The sequence below is a fragment of the Clarias gariepinus genome, chromosome 18, assembly GCF_024256425.1.
Source record: "Clarias gariepinus isolate MV-2021 ecotype Netherlands chromosome 18, CGAR_prim_01v2, whole genome shotgun sequence".
NCBI lineage: Eukaryota > Metazoa > Chordata > Actinopteri > Siluriformes > Clariidae > Clarias > Clarias gariepinus.
Window position 1 is genome coordinate 27,409,140 of NC_071117.1, and position 23,080 is coordinate 27,432,219.

The 23,080-nt window shown below is 37.6% G+C and overlaps 1 protein-coding gene across 1 annotated transcript; it reads right to left on the bottom strand.

The window, feature by feature from the left end:
- Positions 1-14,483: 14,483 nt before the first annotated feature.
- Positions 14,484-22,122, bottom strand: LOC128506405 (interferon-induced GTP-binding protein Mx1-like). Its single transcript, XM_053476822.1, has 12 exons — positions 21,791-22,122; positions 20,457-20,609; positions 20,118-20,272; positions 19,858-19,996; positions 19,542-19,740; positions 18,800-18,878; positions 18,586-18,708; positions 18,044-18,185; positions 17,411-17,569; positions 17,178-17,254; positions 16,794-17,057; positions 14,484-14,966 (listed from the first exon to the last, which is right to left on the bottom strand). The coding sequence occupies exons 1-12, from the start codon at positions 21,978-21,980 to the stop codon at positions 14,742-14,744; spliced, it is 1,905 nt and encodes a 634-aa protein (XP_053332797.1). The 5' UTR covers positions 21,981-22,122; the 3' UTR covers positions 14,484-14,741.
- Positions 22,123-23,080: the final 958 nt, after the last annotated feature.

Consider the following 23,080-nt stretch of genomic DNA (forward strand, 5'->3'; position numbering starts at 1 on the left):
AATGAGGCTGTTTGCTGCATAAACCTTTTTCTATGTACAGGTACAATCAGTAAAATGTAAAAAAAAAAAACAGTGTATAACTTTAAACTTACATTGATTAGCAATAAAAAATACACACCTCTGAGGCTGGACAATGAAAACTGTGTGGTGCCAATAATGTCAAACATTTATCTGTTAATTCTTTGACAATACTGCTGCTTTTTGTTGGAAACTGGCAGACATAAAAAATGTGAAAAATAGTTTCTGATGCAAAGACTTCAATCAGTGTTGGGAACCCAGTGTTTATGTGCCTGAGAGGCTGCGCTTTCAGAGAACTGACCTGTAGAACTGAACAGAGAACTAGAGATGGAGGGTTCTTCAGGTTACATGGGAGTCGGTCTCCAAATGAGCAGCAGGTAAGGATAGAACATCTTTTTAATTTATTGTGACTTCCATCTTTTGAGCATCATGTTATCTAGTTTAATTTAGTGTTTTAGCTTCATTAATAAGACTGTAGGTTCTACATTCAACCACTTAAAATTTCATAGCTACTAGCCTATTTATTCAAATTCATTAATATAGACAAACATTGTTTTAATGTAATTTAACAAAGCATCTTTTTAATATGATTCTTTATTTTGTTTCTTTTCATTAAAAAATTTACTTTTTCTAAATCAAAGTGATAAAAACCTTTTAAGGCTAATAAATGTATTTTACGATTTGGGGCATTATTTAATACAATACAATATAAATTACAAAAAAAGGATTTTTCTATCTCTGTAAATCTCACTGCTATGCAGTTAAACCGAGTGCACTGAATGCTGTCTGTCACTGTTTTTAATCATTAATGTGTATAACTCTATGGTAGTTAATGCCATATGCACTGTGCAATGTTTTATATAGACAGTTAGGTTTTCCATTTAAACGAGACAGGGGTAGGTGCAGATCGGAGTAATGGGCGTGTCGAAAGGTAGGGGCGTGTCAAAAGGTTGGGGCGTGCCCAAAGGTCTTTATAATTGGTTGCTCAAGTTGCCTGTTTCACACAAAGGTAGGCGAAAACTGCAGAGAAAAATCTCTGTTTTTAAAAAACCCTGTCTACATGTGGACATGGCCCAAGGACGTCGCTAGGCCATTTTTCATCACACCCGCTGTTTCCTCTAGCGAAAATGAAGCCTTTAATACATACTTTATGATCCTATAGTCTATTTTATAAAACAATCATGCTGTTGCTGTTTTAATCAAGTAGGGATAACTGCAGGCTGGAGCAATAGGCATGCCGAATGGTAGGGGGCGTGTCGAAAGGTTTCTCATTGGTGAAAGGAGCTTCTGCATTGGCCAATCACCGGTAATCCTATTTATATGTAAGTACCTTTAGTTTAGCGTGGAAGAACATGTCGGCGATAAGGCCTGGTGTGCTTAGTCAATATAAATCATTGTTATATTTGCATTTAGCATTATAGCAAAAAAAAAAAAGCCTTGGTATAAGTAACTCTTGCCTTTTATTATGGAGACTGATTAGCAGTAATGGAGTATTGCAGGTGGCAGGTAGATATGTATTATGCCATACTCTAGGAAATTGAGTCTTTTCAGAATGTACGCTGGGCAAGAAGAAAAGTAGAGTTAGGCTGTATCCTGTATGATAAAGAAACACAAGGGTTTGTAAAAATGATAACAAAAGGATGTGGAACAGAAGCGATAAGTGCTTCTCAAGAATGAAAAAAATAGCTACTATCGTTTGTTGACTCCACAAACGTGTGGCGTCAACAAACTATACATGAGGTGAAAGAATGCGTTCTATGTGTCGTGTGATTGTTTCTTTGGGAAAGAGGATCAAATCTAACTGATGAGACGAATTTAGAATTTGTTTGTCACTTGCTTTTACCATTAAATAATATCCTGTCATTGGAGTAATTTGGGAGCTGATATAAACAGATGGCTAATTATTATTAGTACTGATTGGCTGAAGCTCGACTTTGTGCCAAATGCATATCAACTGACATAATCTGAAAAAAAATCTGATATTTATTTATTCAGTAATAATAAAGGCACAGATAGCAGTAATGATCTAATTATATAAATATTATGTGAACATAACAAGCAGAAGAGTGGTACAGTATTTATTATAAGCAGTTTTATTGCAATACTAAACTAAGGAGCATAAATATGATTCTAATCAGGAGCCTAGGACACATTTGAACAGAAGCAGGAAGTACAAGACAGTGAGACACAAAGTGTCAAAATACAGTGTTGTAAATACTCTAGTAAACTGTTAAAGTATCCTTGCTCTTGTCCAGTAAGTAGCTGAGGAAGTTATTTATACTTCGATCCTCAGCGGAAGTTTGTTATTTCACTCAGATATTCTCAGTGTCTTGTCTGTTTAGAGGATATCTTAATCAAAGCTTGATTAGTTAACATTGGACATCTAATAAATAAAAGTTATTTTTACTGAAATGAATTTGAAACATGGCTATTCAAGGAGAACAAGTATGTAACCCATTATTTAAGATGAATCCATATATAATTGTTACGGAAGGACCGACTCAATCAACCAGACTGGAGGAGGAAAACCCGAACGGGCACTTTTATTTGAGATGAAGAATAACAGAACTGTGATGGTGAGTGACTGAATGACCCGGAAAGTCTTATATGTGATATAGATGGAGCTGGTGGACGGAGGATCAGGAATGGCAGACGGGGTGGGCAGGATGTGGAGATTGGAGAAACACAGAGACGAGGAGACACGGAGACGAAGAAGCACTGAGGTGAGCTTGCTATCCTGATGCGTAGGTACTGTAGCATGAAGTCCTTGTCCATATTGGAGTCCAGACATTGAGTGAATGGAAGTGACGTGTGTACAGTATATATGTGTGTGGGTGATGAGGTGCAGGTGTGTGTGATCAGAATTCAGGAGATTGGCAGCGTTGATTGGGGCGGAGCCTGGCGTGTCCGTGACAATATTATTGTGCTTATGCTTTGTGTTTAATTCATGATTACAATATTTTTGGGCAACTGTGAAATATGGAGGCTAAGCATAAGCTAGGTAATTATTGGGGCAAACCACAAAATCTCCACTTTAGAAGATTAATACAGGCAGCTCAAAGGCAGAATGATAGAAACATGCTCATGAATGTTAACATTTTCCTCCGGTTTTAGGGCAATTTTGTGGACCAAACCTCATGACAACTGATATTACGCTAAATTTACATTTACCATAAACTGCTAAATCTACCTTTCTTAGATACAGTATAAAAAGATTCATACAAGTCAGGTGTGTGCTGGACACCAGGCATAATTACATATTTACAATAAGGATTTTATTTGGTTAGTTTGTGTAGTGCTTCTAAATAAATGTACAGAAGTTTACTATGTTAAAATATACTTAAACTTATACTTATTTTTTACAAAAATACATAAAGTATATGTCTTTTTGTAAAATACATGAAATGATAAAAGGAACTTTTAGTATTCAATCAAACTTGAAATGTACTGTTAGTGCACTTAAGTATGTTTCCCTTTTAAAAAAAGTAAATGCACAATGTTGATGTTAAAATTAAAATAACTCAATTAATTAAATGTATATTTAGTTTAATCCTGTTATTTAATCTGTTTTAGAGAGTCCTAGTGTTTTAGACTGAAGTTAGCTAACGAATTTAGCCGCGTGTCACAGGTCGGTCCACTGTATATATTTACATTATTTGGTAAAAAGTATATAAGTAGATAAGTATATATAGCAATAGTTATTATGTTATCCTAACTTATATCTGTGGTTTGAACAAAACAACATTGTAATAAGATCGTTGATAAAAGGGCTGGTGGTACATCACTAATTATATAGATATCTTTTTAAATAAACAGAATTTCTGCAGTATTAACTTTAAATTGATCTTTGTTTCTACCTAAATAAATATCTGGTACATTAATGCTAATAATTACTGCAGAAGTAACGGTATCGTTGGGCTCTTCAGAATACCACAATGTCCATTTAGCCTTCAAAAATTACAAGCTGCTATTAGATGGCATCAGATCACAGGTGTACTTAGGAAAGTGTTTTCAAGTTTGTGAGAAATCAGTGTGGACCAAAAGTTAGTGATCAAATACTAAACAACATTTACAGGGAAAAATGCAAACAGGCTCTTTGGAATTCTGTATCAGTCTAGTGATTTCATTTTTGCTTTTTTTGTGAGTGTAACAATAGGATACAGATGGCCGTGCTGCAGAGAGGGATCTTGAACATGTTGTATTTGGCATCAGCATCAATGTTGAGGGAGGTGATGCCACGACCCCTCCAGTTGTTGAAGTGCTTCATGACTTGGGAGACATCGCTACTGCATGTGCGCTCTTAATGGGTGGAATATATGCAATGAACCTCAGGAACTGAAAACATTCTTTGAGGTACTGCAGAAGATCTTTTTCCAGCTGGATGCTACCAGACTTTCACCAAAAGTACAAATTCTTAAAAACAAACTTTGAGTAAACCAACAATGAGCACTTGAGTTTGTTAGGTTCCACATAAAGGCCTTTTTTGCACTAATTGAAAATGTTTTGATGGGTTTTTTTTTGGATGCAATATATTTAGGCTAAAAGAAACTTTTATGTTAATATGGTAAATTAACTAATTTTTAGTCGCTATTATGGACCTTAAAGACAAGGTTGTGCATGATTCATACAGTGAGAACCTTTTTTTTTCTTCTATTTTTGTGGGTGACATTTTTTTCTTATGTAAAACATGTTGAGAACACTGTTGAAAGAAAAGTTTAAATGTGTCAAAGTTGACAGTAAAATTGCTTGTGACAGTAATGTTGTGATAAAATATTTGAATATGTGACAGATATTTTGTTGTGAAAAAAATAATTAAACCCAACATTTTTTTAAATGTGTGTGAGAATTAGATTGTTTGTGTTTTATGAAAGTATGGCACCTGTTATAAGTTGTTCCCTAATAAAAAAGGATATATTACATATTTACTGCTTCTGGAGTTTTCTTCAAGGGTCACTAAAGCATGGGAAAGTGGGGCTGCTAGTCATTATGGTATAACATCTAGTTGTAGTAACACGACTACATCGATTTTAATGAATCCCATTTAAACATATACTGTAGGATTAACATTAAGGAATAAATTATGTATAGCATGAATAGTTGAAGTTCAACAAAAAATAAGTTAAATAGAAATATTTAAATAATGTTCAATCAAAGTTAGCTGTTCATGTTAAATAAACACAAATATTTAAAGTTGGTTTAACATAATCCAATGTTGTTAAGATAATGTGGTGTAATCATGTGGAACCACTGTACACTATTAAATCATGTTCAACCAAAGTGCTTTTTTTTTTTTTTTTTAAAGCTTGAAGCTTCTGCTTCTGCTTCATTAGCGGTTCATGACCGCTGGCGTCTCGCTACTCCCCCTGCTGTATGTATGAAATGTTGACTTAACATGAATGGTTTGTGTTTAGACAATGTATTAGGAATTTGAATCAAGATGAGACAAAATTAGGTTACACTTAAACGAGAAAAAAAAAATTAAATCAACAAATACAATTATTATAAGTATACTGAAAGTAATTACATTATGTAAAGTGCACAACCTGCCTTTTTAATTTTTTTGAGTTGGATTGGTACCCTATAGGCTCCAGATCCCCTGCGATCCTGGATTTAGTGGTATAGATAATTATCCTTACTTTATCCATGAGACTGGTAAAAACAAACTGAATTTTAATACAAAACACCAAACAAACACTGCTTTAGGGACTTTAAAATAAATTTACATCCGACCACTGATAAAAATTAATTAATTAATTAAACAACAACAACTGTATAAGGTGACACGGTGGCATAGTGGTTAGCACTGTCGCCTTTCAGCTTTAGGGTTCAAGTTCGATTCCCGCCCCCGGTCTGTGTGCATGGAGTTTGCAGGTTCTTACTGTATGAATCATGCACAAACTTGTTTTTAAGGTACATAATACCAACTAAAAATGAGTTAATTTACCATATTAACATAAAAGTTTATTTTAGCCTAAATATATTGCATCCAAAAAAAAAAACATCCAAACATTTTCAATAAGTGCGAAAAAGGCCTTTATGTGGAACTTAACAAACTCAAGTGCTCAATGTTGGTTTACTAAAAGTTTGTTTTTAAGAATCTGTACTTTTGGTGAAAGTCTGGTAACATCCAGCTGAAGGAAGATCTTCTGGAGGATCTCAAAGAATATTTTCAGTTCCTAAGGTTCATTGCATATATTCCACCCATTAAGAGCGCACATGCAGTAGCGATGTCTCCCAAGTCATGAAGCACTTCAACAACTGGAGGGGTCGTGGCCTTCCTTTTAGCTCCTGCTGGAGACAAAACAACTTACCAAGGTGAGCAACAAGTAGCCTGCTCCTATTCCCTTAGGAACTAGTGTGAGTAGTTCTTATAATAACACTAGTAATAATGCTTGTTAGATAACCCTACTTTAACAATTTTTTTCTGTATTTGTTTATACAAGATGTGTTCAGGTCAAAGTGAGACTTTGATTGTGCAAAATAAAATAAGTAAGAACTATCTTTATTTATCCTAACCCAGTGTTTCACTAGTGCTTGGATGCCATCAAGGTAGAAAGTTTTCTCAGTATGCCCGGCCCATGCTCAGACTGCCTGTCTGATTTACTGTCTGAAACGCTAGCCTCCCAGGAACTCTTTTTACTGTGCCAGACATGTGGAAATGGCTTGGAGCGAGGTAATGATTGTATGGAGGATGTGGCAATAACTCCTATCTGAGTTTCTGTAATGTGTAAGTGGTGTTGGTGAATGATTTTACTGTCTGTTCTTGGCAAGTTGGCAACAAGTTATCCGTTGATTTTCAAGGATCAGACGTTCCACTTGCTTAATGTTCTTGGGAACAACTGCAGTGGGCTCTAAACCAATTGAATGAAATATCATTCATTGATGTATGGCCTTGTTTAAAACGTTTGCACTGTTCAGATGTTTTACTGCGGCTAAGAGTCTCATCACCTGTAAATGTCAATTCCATTTATTCCTGCATTTCCTAGAAATTTCACCACAGGTCTCAGGTTGCTTTGAGATTTGACTTAACATTCCGTGCTAGCTAGCTGATATTAGAAAACACATGACTAACAATTTTGATTGCTAGCTCCTCGTGTTCTGGATGTTTCTCTGAAGCCTGTCAATCTTTTCCAGAAACCAAAGTAAGCGGCACCTGCTTTACCCACCAAAAACCCTGCATCTGTTTTCAATGACGATGAAATGCTGCACTCATCTTGATACATCTCAATTGCACAAAGATATCATGAGATTTGTATAAATTACCATGATGTTTCTCTATGGCCTTATAGAGTGAACCAGAGAAGATGCCTCCAGAGCCAAAGATGAGAATGAAGAATATTGGAAGGTTTGTCTTATTTATGTATTTATAAGCCATACTTCCCCAATGTGAGTCTATGACAGCCTGAAGTACTGACAGTACCTTGTACTTAAAAAAAAATAAAAAATATTTAACATAATCGGAACAGTCTACGCAAGCAGTCTAGCGCCACCAGTAGGGCACAGTTAAAAACATTTCTTTTTTTAACGATATTTGGGGTTTATTCATGATACAAACCTGATTTTGATGGCAAAAGCGCCAGACTGGAGCACAGAAGTGCCACATATTCTGAACAAACGTATAGGTGACTTAGACTTCCTTCATACCATACCCAGCTATCATCGCTTTCCCTGCTAGCCTCCTGTACCATCTAGTACACTTGTGTATTTACAGTATCTCATACAGCAGGTGGCAGTATTCACCTAGTTAATGCCTGAGCCACCAATAAACACAAAGTACAAGGAAGAAAAACGTTAAGAGTGATCAGTTAAGGCTATGTACTTTAGAGGATGAGATCGGAATGGAAATTCCTGGGCAGACAGACGGTGTTGATGACAGCGTGTTCTCAATAACAGTCCCCTTCTTGTTCAGGATTGTATGGATTTCATGTTTGATTCGAGCCGTACCAGAGAACACCATACCATGCTCAAGACCACCTTGGACCTATGCAAACAAACTGAACTTTGGCCTCAAGAGTACTCAGGTCTGGGCCTCAGCTCACAGTGTGAAAGCAAACTTAAAGACCTCATCACAAGGGAGGGAAAGACACTTGATGTGATTTCACCTGTAGATGGCCCCATAGTTTGAAAATTTATAAACCTGCCCACAACTTGTGAACCATTTAACCTCAATTCAAGGTTTCTGGTTTTCTTTACCTCAAGTCTTTTTAATCAAACAGATTTGTGATTTGCGAAACGGGAAGTCAGCCATTTTCAAATGTAGTAAGAATTTCTTTTGCTGTTTCTCCTACAAACAGACTTGGATAAGGTCACAGGGTGCTGTGCGTGGGCTCGAGGTGGGGTATATACGCAGAGGGGAATAACTTTGGAAGTCTTTTAATAATGAAAACTCAACAGAAACAAACCAATTGGAGACAACATAACTGTAGCTAAGCTAAACAATCTAAACTCACAAGCAAAGAGAACTGCAAGATGCAGAGACATAGAATCTTTTCCACCATCTATCTAAACGGGATCTAAACATAAAGAGGTAAATCTGAAAAGAAGCTAAACATGATAAACACAAAGTCAGCACAACACCTTACCAATTTAGACCCAAAGCAATTGAACAAAAGGCTATTTATACAACACTAATTAGCTACCTCGGTTTAGGTGCGCGTCCCCCCCACCTGACCGAGGTGCATTCTGGGAACTGGAAGTCAAAAACAAAGAAATACACAAAACATAACCGAGGAGTCTTCGGACGCATGGCGCCCTCTAGGGGTTATCCGTGACAGATAAGTTGACAGACTTACTGAAAACATAAAGACAAATCCTGCAGCTGTATTTTCTTAGAAAGTCCCATTTAATAAACATAAAATGATATAAAAGTAAACACTCAAACACATCAGGGAGCTAAGTGGATTGCAGTTATTTTATTTGATATTATACAATATTTCACATTATTTATTATAAGCATGTGCCAGGCACTAGTTCATATATGCATATTTAATGGCTCAAAGGAAGTAATCAGGCTGTGTTATCACGGGGACTGGGCCGACTCTATTCTGTGTGTGTTCACGAGACGTTTTAGCCGCGCTCACATATGATCGTCAAACTCTTCTTGCCTTATGAACAGCTAAAGAAATTTGGAAAACAAACAACTATTTTGGTGAACAGTCGTCCAGGCTTCCACCACACCTGGCGTCTGTACCGGCTTACCTGTTCCGCTTACCACGCACCTTTAGATGGAGGAGATGCTCCAGAAAGCGGGGGAATCGAGGAGGTGTTTTGGTAAAGCTAAGGACACTCACATCGTCTGGCTGCGGGAATCCAGATCGCTTTTTCCCAAGTGAATTTCCAGTGATTTTCCGATCATTAGGGCGTCGCTGGATACAGCAGGTGTTTCCCATTCTGTCGACCGGCGACTCGTGCTCGTTTCCCAAGGAACTGAGTCGTCCATGGCAGAATTGGGTCCGCCCCGGCGGCGTAAATTATGCAAACCTCCGATCGCTACGGCGGGCCTCTCCACTGGCTTATGAGGAACAGACACTTCGTTTGGCTCTTTTAAACGTTAGATCAATAGCGAACAAAACGTTCATTAAAAACTATTTTTAAAAAAACGCGTAATTGGATTTTATTTTTCTCTCTGAGACGTGGGTGAAACCAGGTGAGTTGACTGCATTTACTGAACTTCTTCCCCCCGATTGTTTATTTTTTAACCCCCCCCGGACCTCAGGCCGTGGTGGTGGACTAGCCACAGTCTTTAAATCGGACTATCACTGCAAATTACTACCTGCAGATGATTATTACCTTTGTTGTTAATTTTAAATTTCATGTTCTCTTTGCTCTAATTTATCGCCCACCAAAATTTAACAAGGATTTTATTAAAGACTTTACTGACTTTTTAACGGATATAGCATTGAGTTATGACAGATTTCTTATTTTTTGTTATTTTAAAATCCATGTCTGCTTTGAATCTAAACCTTTAGTCAATGAGTTTCTCAGTCTTGTTGATTGTTTTAAATTTAACTCAATTGGTGAATGCCCCAACACATGTAAAGGGGCACATATTAGATCTTGTATTGTCATATGGCTTAGATCTGTCCGACATTGATATACAACAAGGGTATATCGGACCATTTTGCGGTTTTATTCACTTCCTTTTAACAACTCTTTACCCGTCCAGATTGTAGTAATTTTAACACGGATGAACTGTTCGAACTGTTTAACGCCACATGTTGTAATATTCTGGACTCAGTAGCTCCTATGAGGATTAAATGCTCTAAACCAGTGACTGAACCGTGGCTGAATAAGACCACACGCGCTCTCAGGCGAGCTGAGAGAAAGTGGAAAAAGGACAATCTTCAGGTCTCACTGGACATCTTCAAAAACAGCCTTCAGGAGTATCAGAGAGCAGTTAAAACAGCAAAATCACATTACTTCCCAGAGGTGGTGTCAAACAATAGTCAAAAACCATGTTCTTTTTAATACTCTAAATAGCTTAATTAATCATTCTGATTCTGCTGTTATTGAACCTTTACCTGCACTTTGTGAACAATTCCTTCACTTTTTTAAAGATAAAATTGCAAATACCAAATGTTTACCATTTACCTCTGTTTTAGACCCCTCCACCTCTTCTACTTGCCAAGCTGTTTTTCATCAGTTTGAACCAGTTTCTCTCTCTACCCTAAGTAAAATAATTAAGCATCTGTGGCCATCTTTTTGTCCCTTTGACACCATTCCACCACACCTTTGCAAGGATGTATTGAATTCCATTGGACCATATGTTGTGGACTTAATTAATTCATTTTTAATGTCCGGTTGTGTTCCAGCTGCCTTTAAACATGCTGTAGTACTGCTGATCAAAAAGAGCAATCTGGATCACTCTGATCAACTTCAGGCCCATTTCTAAGGTCCCCTTTTTATCAAAAGTTCTAGAAAAGGTTGTTTATAATCAGTTATAGGCACACCTTGATTTTAATGGGATCTCTGGAAATCTTTTGTCTGGTTTTAAGGCACGACATAGCACTGAAACTGCTCTCATAAGAGTGTTTAACGATTTGCTTTTAGCTGGTGATTCTGCCACTCTGGTTTTATTGGACCTGACTGCAGCTTTTGACACAGTAGACCATAATGCGTTGACATGCGTTGGAATTAAAGGTTCTGTCCATCTAGGAAATTATTCATCCACAGTGGCTTCTCTTGGCTGTGGGGTACCCCAAGGCTCCATCTTAGGTCCAATCTCTTCTCACTGTATATGCTTCCATTGGGGTCCATTTCCAGGGAGCATAAAATCACCTTCCACTGTTCTGTTGATGATCTTAAAATCTATCTGTCTATCCCAACAAATAGTCATCCATCTATTCAGACCTTGTTGAACTGTCTCAGAGATGTTCAAACACGGAGATAAACTTTCTCACTGTGAACAAAAATGAAACAAATTATTGTTTTTGGAAAGTCTAATCTCCTCAGTGGTTATGACAGTGTTATTGGATCGCTGGAATCTTTTTCTCCTCAGTCAGCCAGAAATCTTGGGGTCATTTTTCATGTCTGCCTTTAAGTTGAATGAACAGATCAGCTCAGTTGTAAGGTCCAGCTTTTTCCAACTTCGACTTCTTAGCAAAGTTAAGCACTATATCCCCCTGAAAAGTTGAGACAGTAATTCATGCTTTTATCACGTCACGCTTTGACTACTGTAACTCGTTATACATACAGTAGGTCTCAGTCAGTCACAACTTCAACGGCTACAAGCCGTTTAAAATGCAGCAGCTCGCCTTCTGACTGGGAAGAGAAAACGTGATCATATTACACCCATACTGGCTTCCCTTCACTGGCTTTCTGTACATTTCAGGATCCAGTTTAAAATAATACTTCTTGTTTTTAAAAGCTTAAATAATTTGGCACCTGCTTATCTGTCGGAGCTTCTTGTTCCGTACTCCCCTTCCAGAGACTTGCGATCCTCTGATCATCATCTACTGCACCTCCCCAGAACAAAGCTCAAAACCAGAGGTGGCAGAGCCTTTTTGGTAGTAGCCCCCAGCCTGTGGAACAACCTCCCTTTGCAGTTGCAGTTTTATTTATTTTATTTATTACTATTATTATTATTAATTTTATTTTATCCTATGGATTTCTGTCTTGTGGTTTGTAATAGTGAGGATGAATACTAAGTAGATACCCTGTATAGTACCTGCTGACTCACTTGTACAGCACTTTGGTCAGAGGAAGTTGTTTTAAATGTACTTTATAAATAAATTTGATTGATTGATTGATTGATTAATTGGTAGACTGAAGCTTGGCTTTGCACATCAACTCACATCATCTAAAAAAAAAGAAGACATTTAATAGCACACAATAAATTTAGCACAGATAGCCCCAGTAACCTAATTATGTAAATGTGGATTTAACCTTATAAGTGTATAAAGGTAAACTGTTAAAGTACGCTTGCTTTTGGCTAACAAGTAGCTAAGGAAGTGATGCGCACTATGGAGTGTTTAATGTCCATTATTCAGCTTGTGTCCTCAGTAGAATTTTCTCCCAATGTCTTGTCTTTTTAGAGGATCTCTTAACTGAGACTAAATTAGTTAACACAGGCCATATATAAAAATTTAATAAAATGATTAACAAATAAAATGGTTAATTAAATCTATTTGTGACAGGGCTACGCTGGTCTAACAAGTATTTAGCTCAGTGACAACCTTTTTTGGGGGGCAACTGGGAAATACACTGCAGATCATCCATAACGTTATGACCCCCTTAATATTGAGTAGGCTCCCTCTTATCACTTAAACAGTGACGCACTGTGTGTTCTAACACCTGAACCAGCATTAATCATTTAAACAAATTTAGCTACAGTAGGTCTAGTGGATTGGACTATACGGCCCAGCCTTCACTCCCCATGTGCATCAGTGAGCCTTGGCCATCCATGAGATTGTCACTGAGTTACAGGTTTTACTTTCTTGATACACTCTTGGTATGTCCGAACCACTGCAGTCCAGGAACATCCCATAAGAGCTGCAAATTTGGAGTTGCTTTTGCTCAGTCGTCTAGCCGTCACAATATGAATCTTGTCACAGACCCACCTAATATTATTATTTTGGTGGTGATTATGTTATGGATGATCAGTGTATTTTCCAGTTACTGATGAAATTGCTGTCAACCCAAATCACAAGTTATATATTAATTTATCTAAAATACTGGGCTACATATTTAAAGTGTTAGCCCGGGGTAGCCATGTTACTACTACATTTCATTAACTTTTTATAATTTTATTACACTTTTATACATGGATTGTAAAGTTCATCACTTAGATAAATTCATATAAATTACTGGAAAAGTAGTTAATTATTTGGGAGAAATTGGAAACCAGGTAGACCCCCACCTGAGCGCCAAGAAACACAGTGCCCTCTAGTGGTGAACCCTCACACAACCCAGTAAAACATAAAACTTTACATAGAACAAGAGTAAACAAACTCAAATGCAATGAAATGTAGATACACTTGCCTGTCCCAAGAAAAGGAAGGAAATTACTGACACTACTAAAGGGAAGTGTGAAACACGTTACTAAAACTTGGAAGGATAGTGGTAAACCTTTTGGTAAAAAATGTGATTAGAATTTTTTTTTTTTTATGGACACAATCACGAGAAACTTTTGGTGAAATAGAATCATACAAACAGCACTACAGCTTATAGCCATGTTTAATAGTAAAAGTAAAAACATTTCCACAAGCACAATGTGAGGAAAACTCAAAGGATTGGGACTAAACAGCTGAGCAGCCTTAAGAAAAGCTTAAAACCTTAGAAGAACACTTAACAGTGAGTATCTATCCAGTGACTGGAAACCTCAAAGCACTTTTTGTAAGTCGCTCTGGATAAGAGTGTCTGCCAAACGCCTAAATGGAAATGCAAATGGAAATGAAGTGATGCACCCATCACACCTAGTGCCTACTGTACAAGCCTCTTGAGGCAGTGCCATGATCTGTGCTCGCTTCTCTTGGTCAGCCGTAGGTTCAGCAACATTATGTGCCCAAAAATTACATCATCTGACACCTGAATGTACTGAATGACCAGGTTTTTTTCTTCACTGATGGCATGGGCACACTCCAAGATGCCAGGATTTATCGGGCTCAAATTGTGAAAGAGAAGCTTTCCTGGTTCAGGAAGCTTGAGAACTTGAGCTTTTGGGAATCACGTTTTTTCTTCTTCTTTTCCTTTGTTGTTCAACAGTGTTTTGAATCCAGTAGGTTACATGACTGACAACTGTAGGTCTCATTCTCTTTCATCTTCCACGCCTAATGCATCCTTCCCTGATCTTGTCTTGACCTGTTCTATGGTGTGTGTGTGTACAGTATACAGTGTCAAAAAAAAGTATGCGAACCTTTTGGAATTTCATGGTTTTCTGCATTAATTTGTTAAAAATGTTGTCTGATCTTCATGCAAATCAATAGTATTGACAAACATAATGTGCTTTAAATAACAACACAAAAATATTCTGATCTTTCATGTCTTTATTGAGAACTACCATACAGTAATAAACCTCGTTATACTAATAGAAAAAAAAGTCTTGAGTTAATGACCTCACAAAATCTAATTCGATTCAAAGAGCTTTTAAGAGGATCAATGATCTGGAATTATATTTATATATTTATATAAAATACAGTACATAGTGGTTGTGCTTTTTTCACTTTTTCCTTACTTCAGAGTGATCAAGACCAACACCATTTCCAAAGCAGAAACAATATGTGACTCTAAAACTTGACGAGGTAGTTCCGGGCCTCCATAAGACGTTTCTTGCGGTTTTGCAGGTTGTTGCGTTTGCTGCCGACGTCATAATCTTCTTTCAACAGCGGATCTGTGTTGGCTTTGTCCTGAATGAGCTGCAGCATTTCTCTCTGCAGCTGCATCGCCAACTCCTGCAGCAGCAGGTACCTGATCACCAGCGGCAGCTGATCAGCCAGACGCTTACTCGCGATCTAAACACAAAGTTAAGAACGAAGTTAAAGTCATGGCATCCAGGCTTGGTGGGTTTCCTCTCGGTATCCAATTTCCACAGCCAAAGACCTGCAGATTAGGCTAATTGGCGTTCCCCCAAATGCCTGTAGTGTGTGAATGAGTGTGTGTGTATGTGTATGTGTGTGTGCCCTGCGATGGATTATCACCCTATCCAGGGTGTACTCCGCCTCATGCCCCAAGTCTCCTGGGATAGGCCCCAGGCCCCCCCGCTACCCTGTATACAGAATAATGCGATGTCGACAATGAGTGAGTGAGTAAATACCTTTTAGTTTTTCCATTAACTTATTACAATAAAACGTTTAGCTGCTGTTTGCCATGAGTAACGTAACATCAGTTTCTTTATGTGCGTGTTTTTTACTGGGAACTAGACAAATATTTTACAGATTCAAATTGTTTTAAAAGGATTAATGAACAATAATAATACATTGCTCCTGTGGGATCACATCGCTAATCAAACATCTGATGTAATGTTTAGCAATATTACTTATTATGCTAGGATGATTGGTAAATTTATTATTAACTATGATTTGCAATTCATAGGTTTCCAGAACAGTAATTCAAAAGTAACATTACTTATAAAATGCTATCCTTGTGCATACTTACACTCACCAGTTCCTTCACTAGTTAAACCTGTTTAACTGCTTGTTAAGGCAAATATCGTATCATCCAATGCATTTAGGGAGGTAGGCATGGTCAACGCGATCAGACTGGTCCGATCATTTCCAAAAGTGCTAATCTACTGGTATTTTCATGCATAACAACATCTGGAGTTGACAAACAATGGTCTCAAGAAGAGAACGTGTCCAGTGAGTGTCAGTTCTCTGGGAAAAATGCTTTGTTTGCTGAAGGAGGTCAAAGGAGGACCAGTACAGTTTGAGCTGATTGGAACTGAAAAAATTCACTCCTCTCGTTACAACTGAGCTATGCCGAAAAGCATCTCTGTGTGCACAACAGATCATACCTTAAAGCAGATGTGCTGCAGCATCCAAAAACCACCCCATGTGCCACTCCTGGCAGTTTAGGGCAGGAAACAAAGGCTTCATTTCGCATGTGCTTACCAAAAGTGGACAAGAGAAAATTTGAAAAATATTGCATGGTTTGGTGGGTCTTGATTTCTGCTGTGACATTTACATGGAACAGTAAAAATTTGGTGTAAATAACATAAAAGCATGCTGGTGTAATGGTGTCTGGGTTATTTTGGTGGCAATCTTTGGACTTCTTACTACCAATTGAGCATTGTTTAAATAAACTGAGTATTGTTGCTGACCATGTCCATCCTTTTATGCCCACCGTATAACATTAAATCACAAAACGAAATCATCTTAAACTGTTTTTTTTTTTTTTAACCTGACAGCAAGTTTCCAGTACTGAAATGGCTTCTTCCATCATTCTCAATGGAATAGAGATCCGTTTGGGAAGTGGTGGAACAGAAGGTAGGTCGTGTAGCTGACAAATTTTAAGCAAATGCATGATGTCAATATGGAAAATCAAAATCTCTATGGAATGTTTCCAGCACTTGAATTAACTCGTTGAATCAATGCCATGAAGAAAAAACCAAGTTCTAGAGGCAACAGTGGTTGCAACTTGGTACTAGCTATGAAGAGATGAGCTCTACAACCAACTTGTATAAAGTATTTACAGGCTAATCTTAAAAATTAAGGTTATGTTGTTAAACATATGGTTTTAGGAATCATTGTTGTGGCATTTACTTTGGTCAAGTAATGTTAAAATTGCTAATAACAACAACAATTATAATAATATAAAGGAGCCAGTTGCTAACCACTTACACTGTAGTAGGACTTGAGGTGACGCATCAGTTCCTCAAGTGTGGCTCTGCTGTCTGAGTGACTGTATAAACTACACGAAGCAACCCGAGGTTTATGAACATTGTGTTTCTCTTCTTCTTCTTCTTCCTCCTGAACCTTAAGTGCGCTCAGGGTGTTGCTGTACATGCAGTCTTGGGTGTAGATAATCAGCTCCATCTTAAACTGAGTCCTCATTATTGATTCCGCCTCTGCCTCCTTTACCTGCTTAATGGACTCTATCTTAGTCTGTGGCAAAAACAAAGAACTGTTACGCCGTGCTTGATAGATTGATAATAGATTGCATCATGTTTATTTGGTGCTCGTGGTCCAGAGCTAGAGGCTGTCAGTAATGTTTGTTGGTCATACCTTTGCCATTTTGAGAAGATTGGGGAAGCCTATGAAGCTGTTCTGAGCCAGTTGAATGAAGCCCTTTCGAATGAGATCTAAAGATAGATTAGGAAACCTTTGTAAATATAACTTCCTGTAATAAATGCTAATAGGGATAAACACTAGGTTTGTAGTCATGATTGGTTTAAATACAGTATAAAAATCACTCTATGTGGGTGAGCATTTAACTCAAACAAGTTGACGGCATACACCTGAGATTTCCTTCAGCCTCTTGATAGCAGGTTCCTCCAGCTGCTTGATCTGGTCCTTCACCATCACCTCAAAGGTCTTGTAGTTGATGAATCCTGGAAGTTCTCTGCCTCTGTATTTCTCTTCGTACTCTTTCACTTCCTTGTTGATCCTCCTGTTAACTAGAAAATTCCCACAAAAAATACTTGTCTTAGGGTAGTTAGTACTTAGGGTCACCAGTCCAGAGCAACAGCAAGTGTGGAAAGAAGTCGAAGAGGTATGTATTGAAGTGAATGAAAGGTAAGTTGTTCAGGAAAGTGGTGAGACTAGTGATGCTCTACATTTTAGAGACAGTGGCACTGAAGAAAAGACAGGGGCAGAGCAGGAGGTAGCAGAGATGAAGATTTTAAGGCTCTCTTTGGGAGTGACAAAGATGGATCAAGAATGAGTCCCATGTTGGATGTTTTAGAGATAAAGTCAGAAAGGCCAGATTGAGATGGTTTGGATATGTTCTAAGGAGAGATTGTAAATATATCAGGAGAAGGATGCTGAAGTTTGAACTTCCAGGCAGGAGATCTAGAGCAGGACCAAAAAGAAGATTTATGGATGCAGTGAGAGTGAAGTGATATAAAATGCATCATCATACCACTACTTACACGTCTCTCCTGAGTTGTCCAGGTGAGTCTTCCAGAGGGCAAACTGCCTTCGCAGACCTGAAAAGATGTTTAGATGTTGGACGTTCTTCAGTTCCTCACCGGTCGTTAGGTTTATGCCGTCCTGAGTGAATGCTGTGACTTTCTAATACAAGTAAAGATGGAAATCATTAATAAAGATAACGATCTTTTTATAGATTTGTAGGAGAGCCATACAAAACCAAAATGAATAGAGAACACTAAATTAAATAGTGGTTTTCAATTCAATATCCAACTATGTTAGCTTTTTATGTGGGAAAATACAAAACAATACAAGACTCTATGTGCATTTATAGTAAAGAATTCAAATCCTAGTTGTTGTTAAAATTTGTTATTTTGCCATTTTTATGTAGTTGTGCTACAATCAATATAATGAAACTTTGTCTTGACTAGATTGCTAATTTAAGGTTGCAGTTACAGTATGGCACAATGTTTTCCCAAACAACATCTGCTGAATTCTGTATGATTTTGAGATTGTCGATGTTATTTAAGTGTGTATCACCCACATCAATCAAGAAGAAGATCCTCTCTGCTGGTTCTGCAGGAGGTCCTAAGCCATAGCCATCCAGTTCAGCTTGAGTAATAGCCAACTTTTCTTCAATCTGCTCCTCTAATCGAGGCAGAGATCGCTAAATACACACATACACACATTTGAGTACCAGGATGGATAGTTTCCTACACAATCTGAAAGATGAAATTGCATAACAAAGCTATCTTTACTTCAATGTGATTGACGAGTTCAAGTGTGAGTTTCTCAGCCAGTTTAGGAATGGTGGCCGTGCCTTCCTCATACAGAGCGCTGTAAAAACATCAACCACACTTTAGTCCAGCTATGTCAAGTCTATTTGAAAAATAACAAAGAGCTATTACAGTCAAATTTTTTTGGTTTAGTTATTTTATCCCTAAAAACAGACGAATAGCTTCATGTGATTTATTTATTTACTTTTGCTATTATGCCTTTAATGTGCAACTCAGATCTATAATAATAGAAATATTAAATGTATGGTTTTTATTAATTTTATTTAAAGGACTCTCAAATAAGGCTGAAATAATACTAATAGTAGAGAAGAAATAGTTATTAATTAATTTTACGTAACTATAAATAAATAAACTTAAATCATTCTTGCAAAGTGTATGCTGAGATATGTTTAAATATTATTTACTTGTCTAACTAAGCTAATATTTGTTTAAGATTAATATTATAACATGTTCTTTCTCATTTCTAATATGTAGAGCAGTGAATCAAATAGGTACATTCAACAACTAACAATGTTGACGCTAGGATAATATTATGACTTAAAAATATTATAATTAATCAAATAAAATTCGAGAATTTTATAAAATGATTCGAAATAGTAGTACTCTGTATTTATTAAAACAAATCTCTATTTATTACCAAATCAATATAATTTAGAAATAATAAAAGGTTTCTGCTAGACACTGTTAAAATAAAACAGAGCACCTAAACTGCGGGTGGTCTTTAAAAAAGTCCTTCTCTTTCTCAGTGGCTTGTTGCAGTGAGACGCGGTCCTTGATCTCCTGCTGCCCTCGACACCTGACGATCATGTAGCCTTTAGTGAGGTAAATGACTTCATTATGGAGGATGGACACCACTGTCTCTTCCGTGCCTTTATCCACCAGGTCAGGCTTTGTTAGAATGCCTTTTAAAATAAAACACACACACACACACACACACAAGCTCAAGGAAGATATTCATGTAATAAAGTTAGAGAAAAAGAAAAAGAACGACACAGAATTATTCTAAAGGCTTCACAGACCGAGGGTTCTCTCGCCATTTGGATCGACCTCTTGAGCCATCTTCAGTGCCTCAGTAGTAGCGATGTCCACGTTACACGGCACCACCACCAGGTTGATGGTTTCTTGCTTTCCGATGAACTTTTTGATAAGTCTTTTAATCTGAATGAAAGTTATTAGGGTGTATTAGCATCTATAACTAAGTATCATAACTATGACTAAGAATAAGACAATGTACACTAGGCCTTAATAATATGATATTACCTGATATCAAATGCTTTACCTGTTCTCCAATGTTCTCCGGTTGGCCTTTGACTGCAACACGGGCAATACCTGGCAGATCGATGAGTGTGAGATCAGGAACATCAGCTGACGTCACTTCCAAACTGATGAGCTCATCACTGATGCCCACACCGACACCAGCCATTAGGTCCTGAGCTGAAAAGGGTACGTACACAAACCAGTTGCATAAGTAAGTAGGTAAGATTATGGAATATACACCAAGTGGTGGAATTAGCTAACACCTACCAAATTCGAAAGAAGTGATAAAGGCATGAAATGAAAGACTATAGCCAAACAGAGATCTAGATATCATGAGTAAACAAATCAGTTGGAGTATTACCTTCTCTAATTTTTTTCTCCACATCTACTGGATCATCAATCTCTTCCTCATAATCCTGATCATGATCTTTCGTGTACTTGATTTTTCCATGCCAGGAGTTTTCCTCTCGACTTCTCTTCATTTTTATCTCGAGTGGACATCTCGTCACGATACCTGTGTGTATAGACAACACTCATTTGTGACTTTCCTTGTGGATAAATTGTCAGCAGGCAACTGCCTATGTAGCTATATGTTGTGTTTACTAAATTTCAAATTGTAGCTAGCTCTCCCCTATCAAATGTACTGTATATGGATATGGATCCTTCACCTTTTTTGCAATATCGAGTATCCCCAAATTAACCAAATTTGTTCTTGTGCTTGCTACTAATTACACATTGTTGCTTGGTCTTTGAGGAATATTAGATTTCCTATAAAACCCATACTGCAAAATTCCATTACATGTGCTGGCAGGAAGCCATTCATGGCTCTCGTGTGATCTGCCTACATACATGTTCAGTTTAAACGTAAAAAAAAAGTATTTTTGTAAGTGAATTGTTTCACACCCATTTTGGTAATTCTATACAAAAAGATTATAATCTTTTACCATCCCATATCATGGGATTTTGTTAGCAGTGGATCAGAACAGGTTTATCCGGATAGAGTATTTAGAAATTAACATACAGGACTTACCTACTTACTTATTTACCTTTGTACTTATTTTATTAACTTTATCTTTCCAGCATGGGTAGATCTAGTGGGTTAGGGGTTTGATTTTTGTGATATATTATGTGAAATTACTATAAATATCAATTTAATCACATGAAAACTGCTTTTGTGCCTGTAGGTAATGTCGGAGAGTTACCATCCATCCATCTATACATCTAGGATCAAGTATATTTCAGACCAGCAGGAAACACAGTAAATTAAAAAAAAACACAAATATTTAATCAATTTCTATACCAAATGTTCATGCTTGGACTTAAGGTTTATAACAATGCTAAATGACTGGTCATTTTACCCATTCACGAATAAATGTGGGCGAATTAATTAATTACCTATTAATTAAGCAACATACAGTTAATTAATTTTTATATCAATTAATCTCTCTATTCTCCTGTAGTCATACTTTTTTCATTATTTTTTTGTTCCAGAAATTAAAAATCATCATTTGATATAACTTAACCCTTTCCATCCTTCTTTCCTTCATCTCTACATTTCCATTATAAAATACGGAAAAAGTCAATTTCAGATAAAGTTGGTAAAAAAAAATAGGTTATTATTATTATTATTATTATTGTTGTTGTTGTTGTTGTTGTTGCTATTGTTTTTGTTATTGTTGCCCCATGATGTCTCACCACTCCCGCGGGGCAGCGCGACTCCGGACAGCGCCTCCAGCACCGAGCTCTTCCCCGAGCTCTGGTCTCCGATCACGGCGATGGCGGGAAGCGCGAGGTCCTTCTCCACACCGAGCGCGCGCAGAGAGTCGATCAGGTCGATGCACGGACGCACCTTCTCCTCATACTGCTCGCTGAGGCTCGCGCTCATCTTCGACAGCTGATCTATTAGACTAATTAGCGTTAGTACGTGATGCTTATTTCGTGTCACAGGACGCGCTTTCACAGGAGCCTCGGGTTCTGTTTGGTGCGCTTCTTAAGCAACCGAAACTTGCGCACCAGGATGCTTTATACCTGTCATGCAAATCCAAAGAATCGGTTCTTAACTAAAGATCCGTCTGGTGGAGTCGATCCCGGGAATCCCTTAAAGGGTGTTGCTTGAAAGAACTGACTCGATACACGGAGTCGTTTTCTGCGAAAACGAAAGTAACGTCGTTTTTTCCGCCATCCAGTAGGTTTCGTTTCCTGGAAAGTTTCCACGAAAATATCAAATGGCTTATAACCTGTCTGGGTGGATCAAATGGCGTTTGAGGCAACAGATTTAATTTGCCAAAGGACTTTTATTAATATCCTCCTGTGTAAGTTACAATTTCTACTGACTGTTTCTCTTTATTCATAGCTAATAGCTATAAATTGATTCAATGTCTTCAACGAGGAAGAAGTTGGGCAAAATAATTATACCCAAGAGTCCTCATATGCGGATGAAACAATGAAGCTAGGAGAAAATGTCATGTGGACATTTAGGTCTCCTGTGTACAAGGTTGCTGGGGGCCTAAGGCCTATCCCGGGAGACTGGACATGAGGAAGACAGGGTGCCTATCCATCACAGGGCACACACACACACACACACACACACACACACACACACACACACACAAACACACACACACACACACACAAACACTACAGGCAATTTGGGAATGCCAATGAATCTAATCTGCAAGACTCTGGGAAAAAAAAAAAAAACTGAATCCCCAGAGGAAACCCAGCAAGCAGGGGGAGAACATACAAACTCCACACACATAGTCGGAAGACAGGAATCGAACTCTCGACCCTGGAAGTGAGAGGTCACAGTGCTAACCACCATGCCACCCACATTATTACAACAACATAAAAGTGTAAAACTTCAAAGTCACTGACAAAATTACACACAATACAATGAGTGATATATAAAGCCTTGGTCTAAGGAACTCGATTAACAGTAATAGAGTATTGCAGGTGGCAGGTAGATATGTATTGTGCCATGCTCTA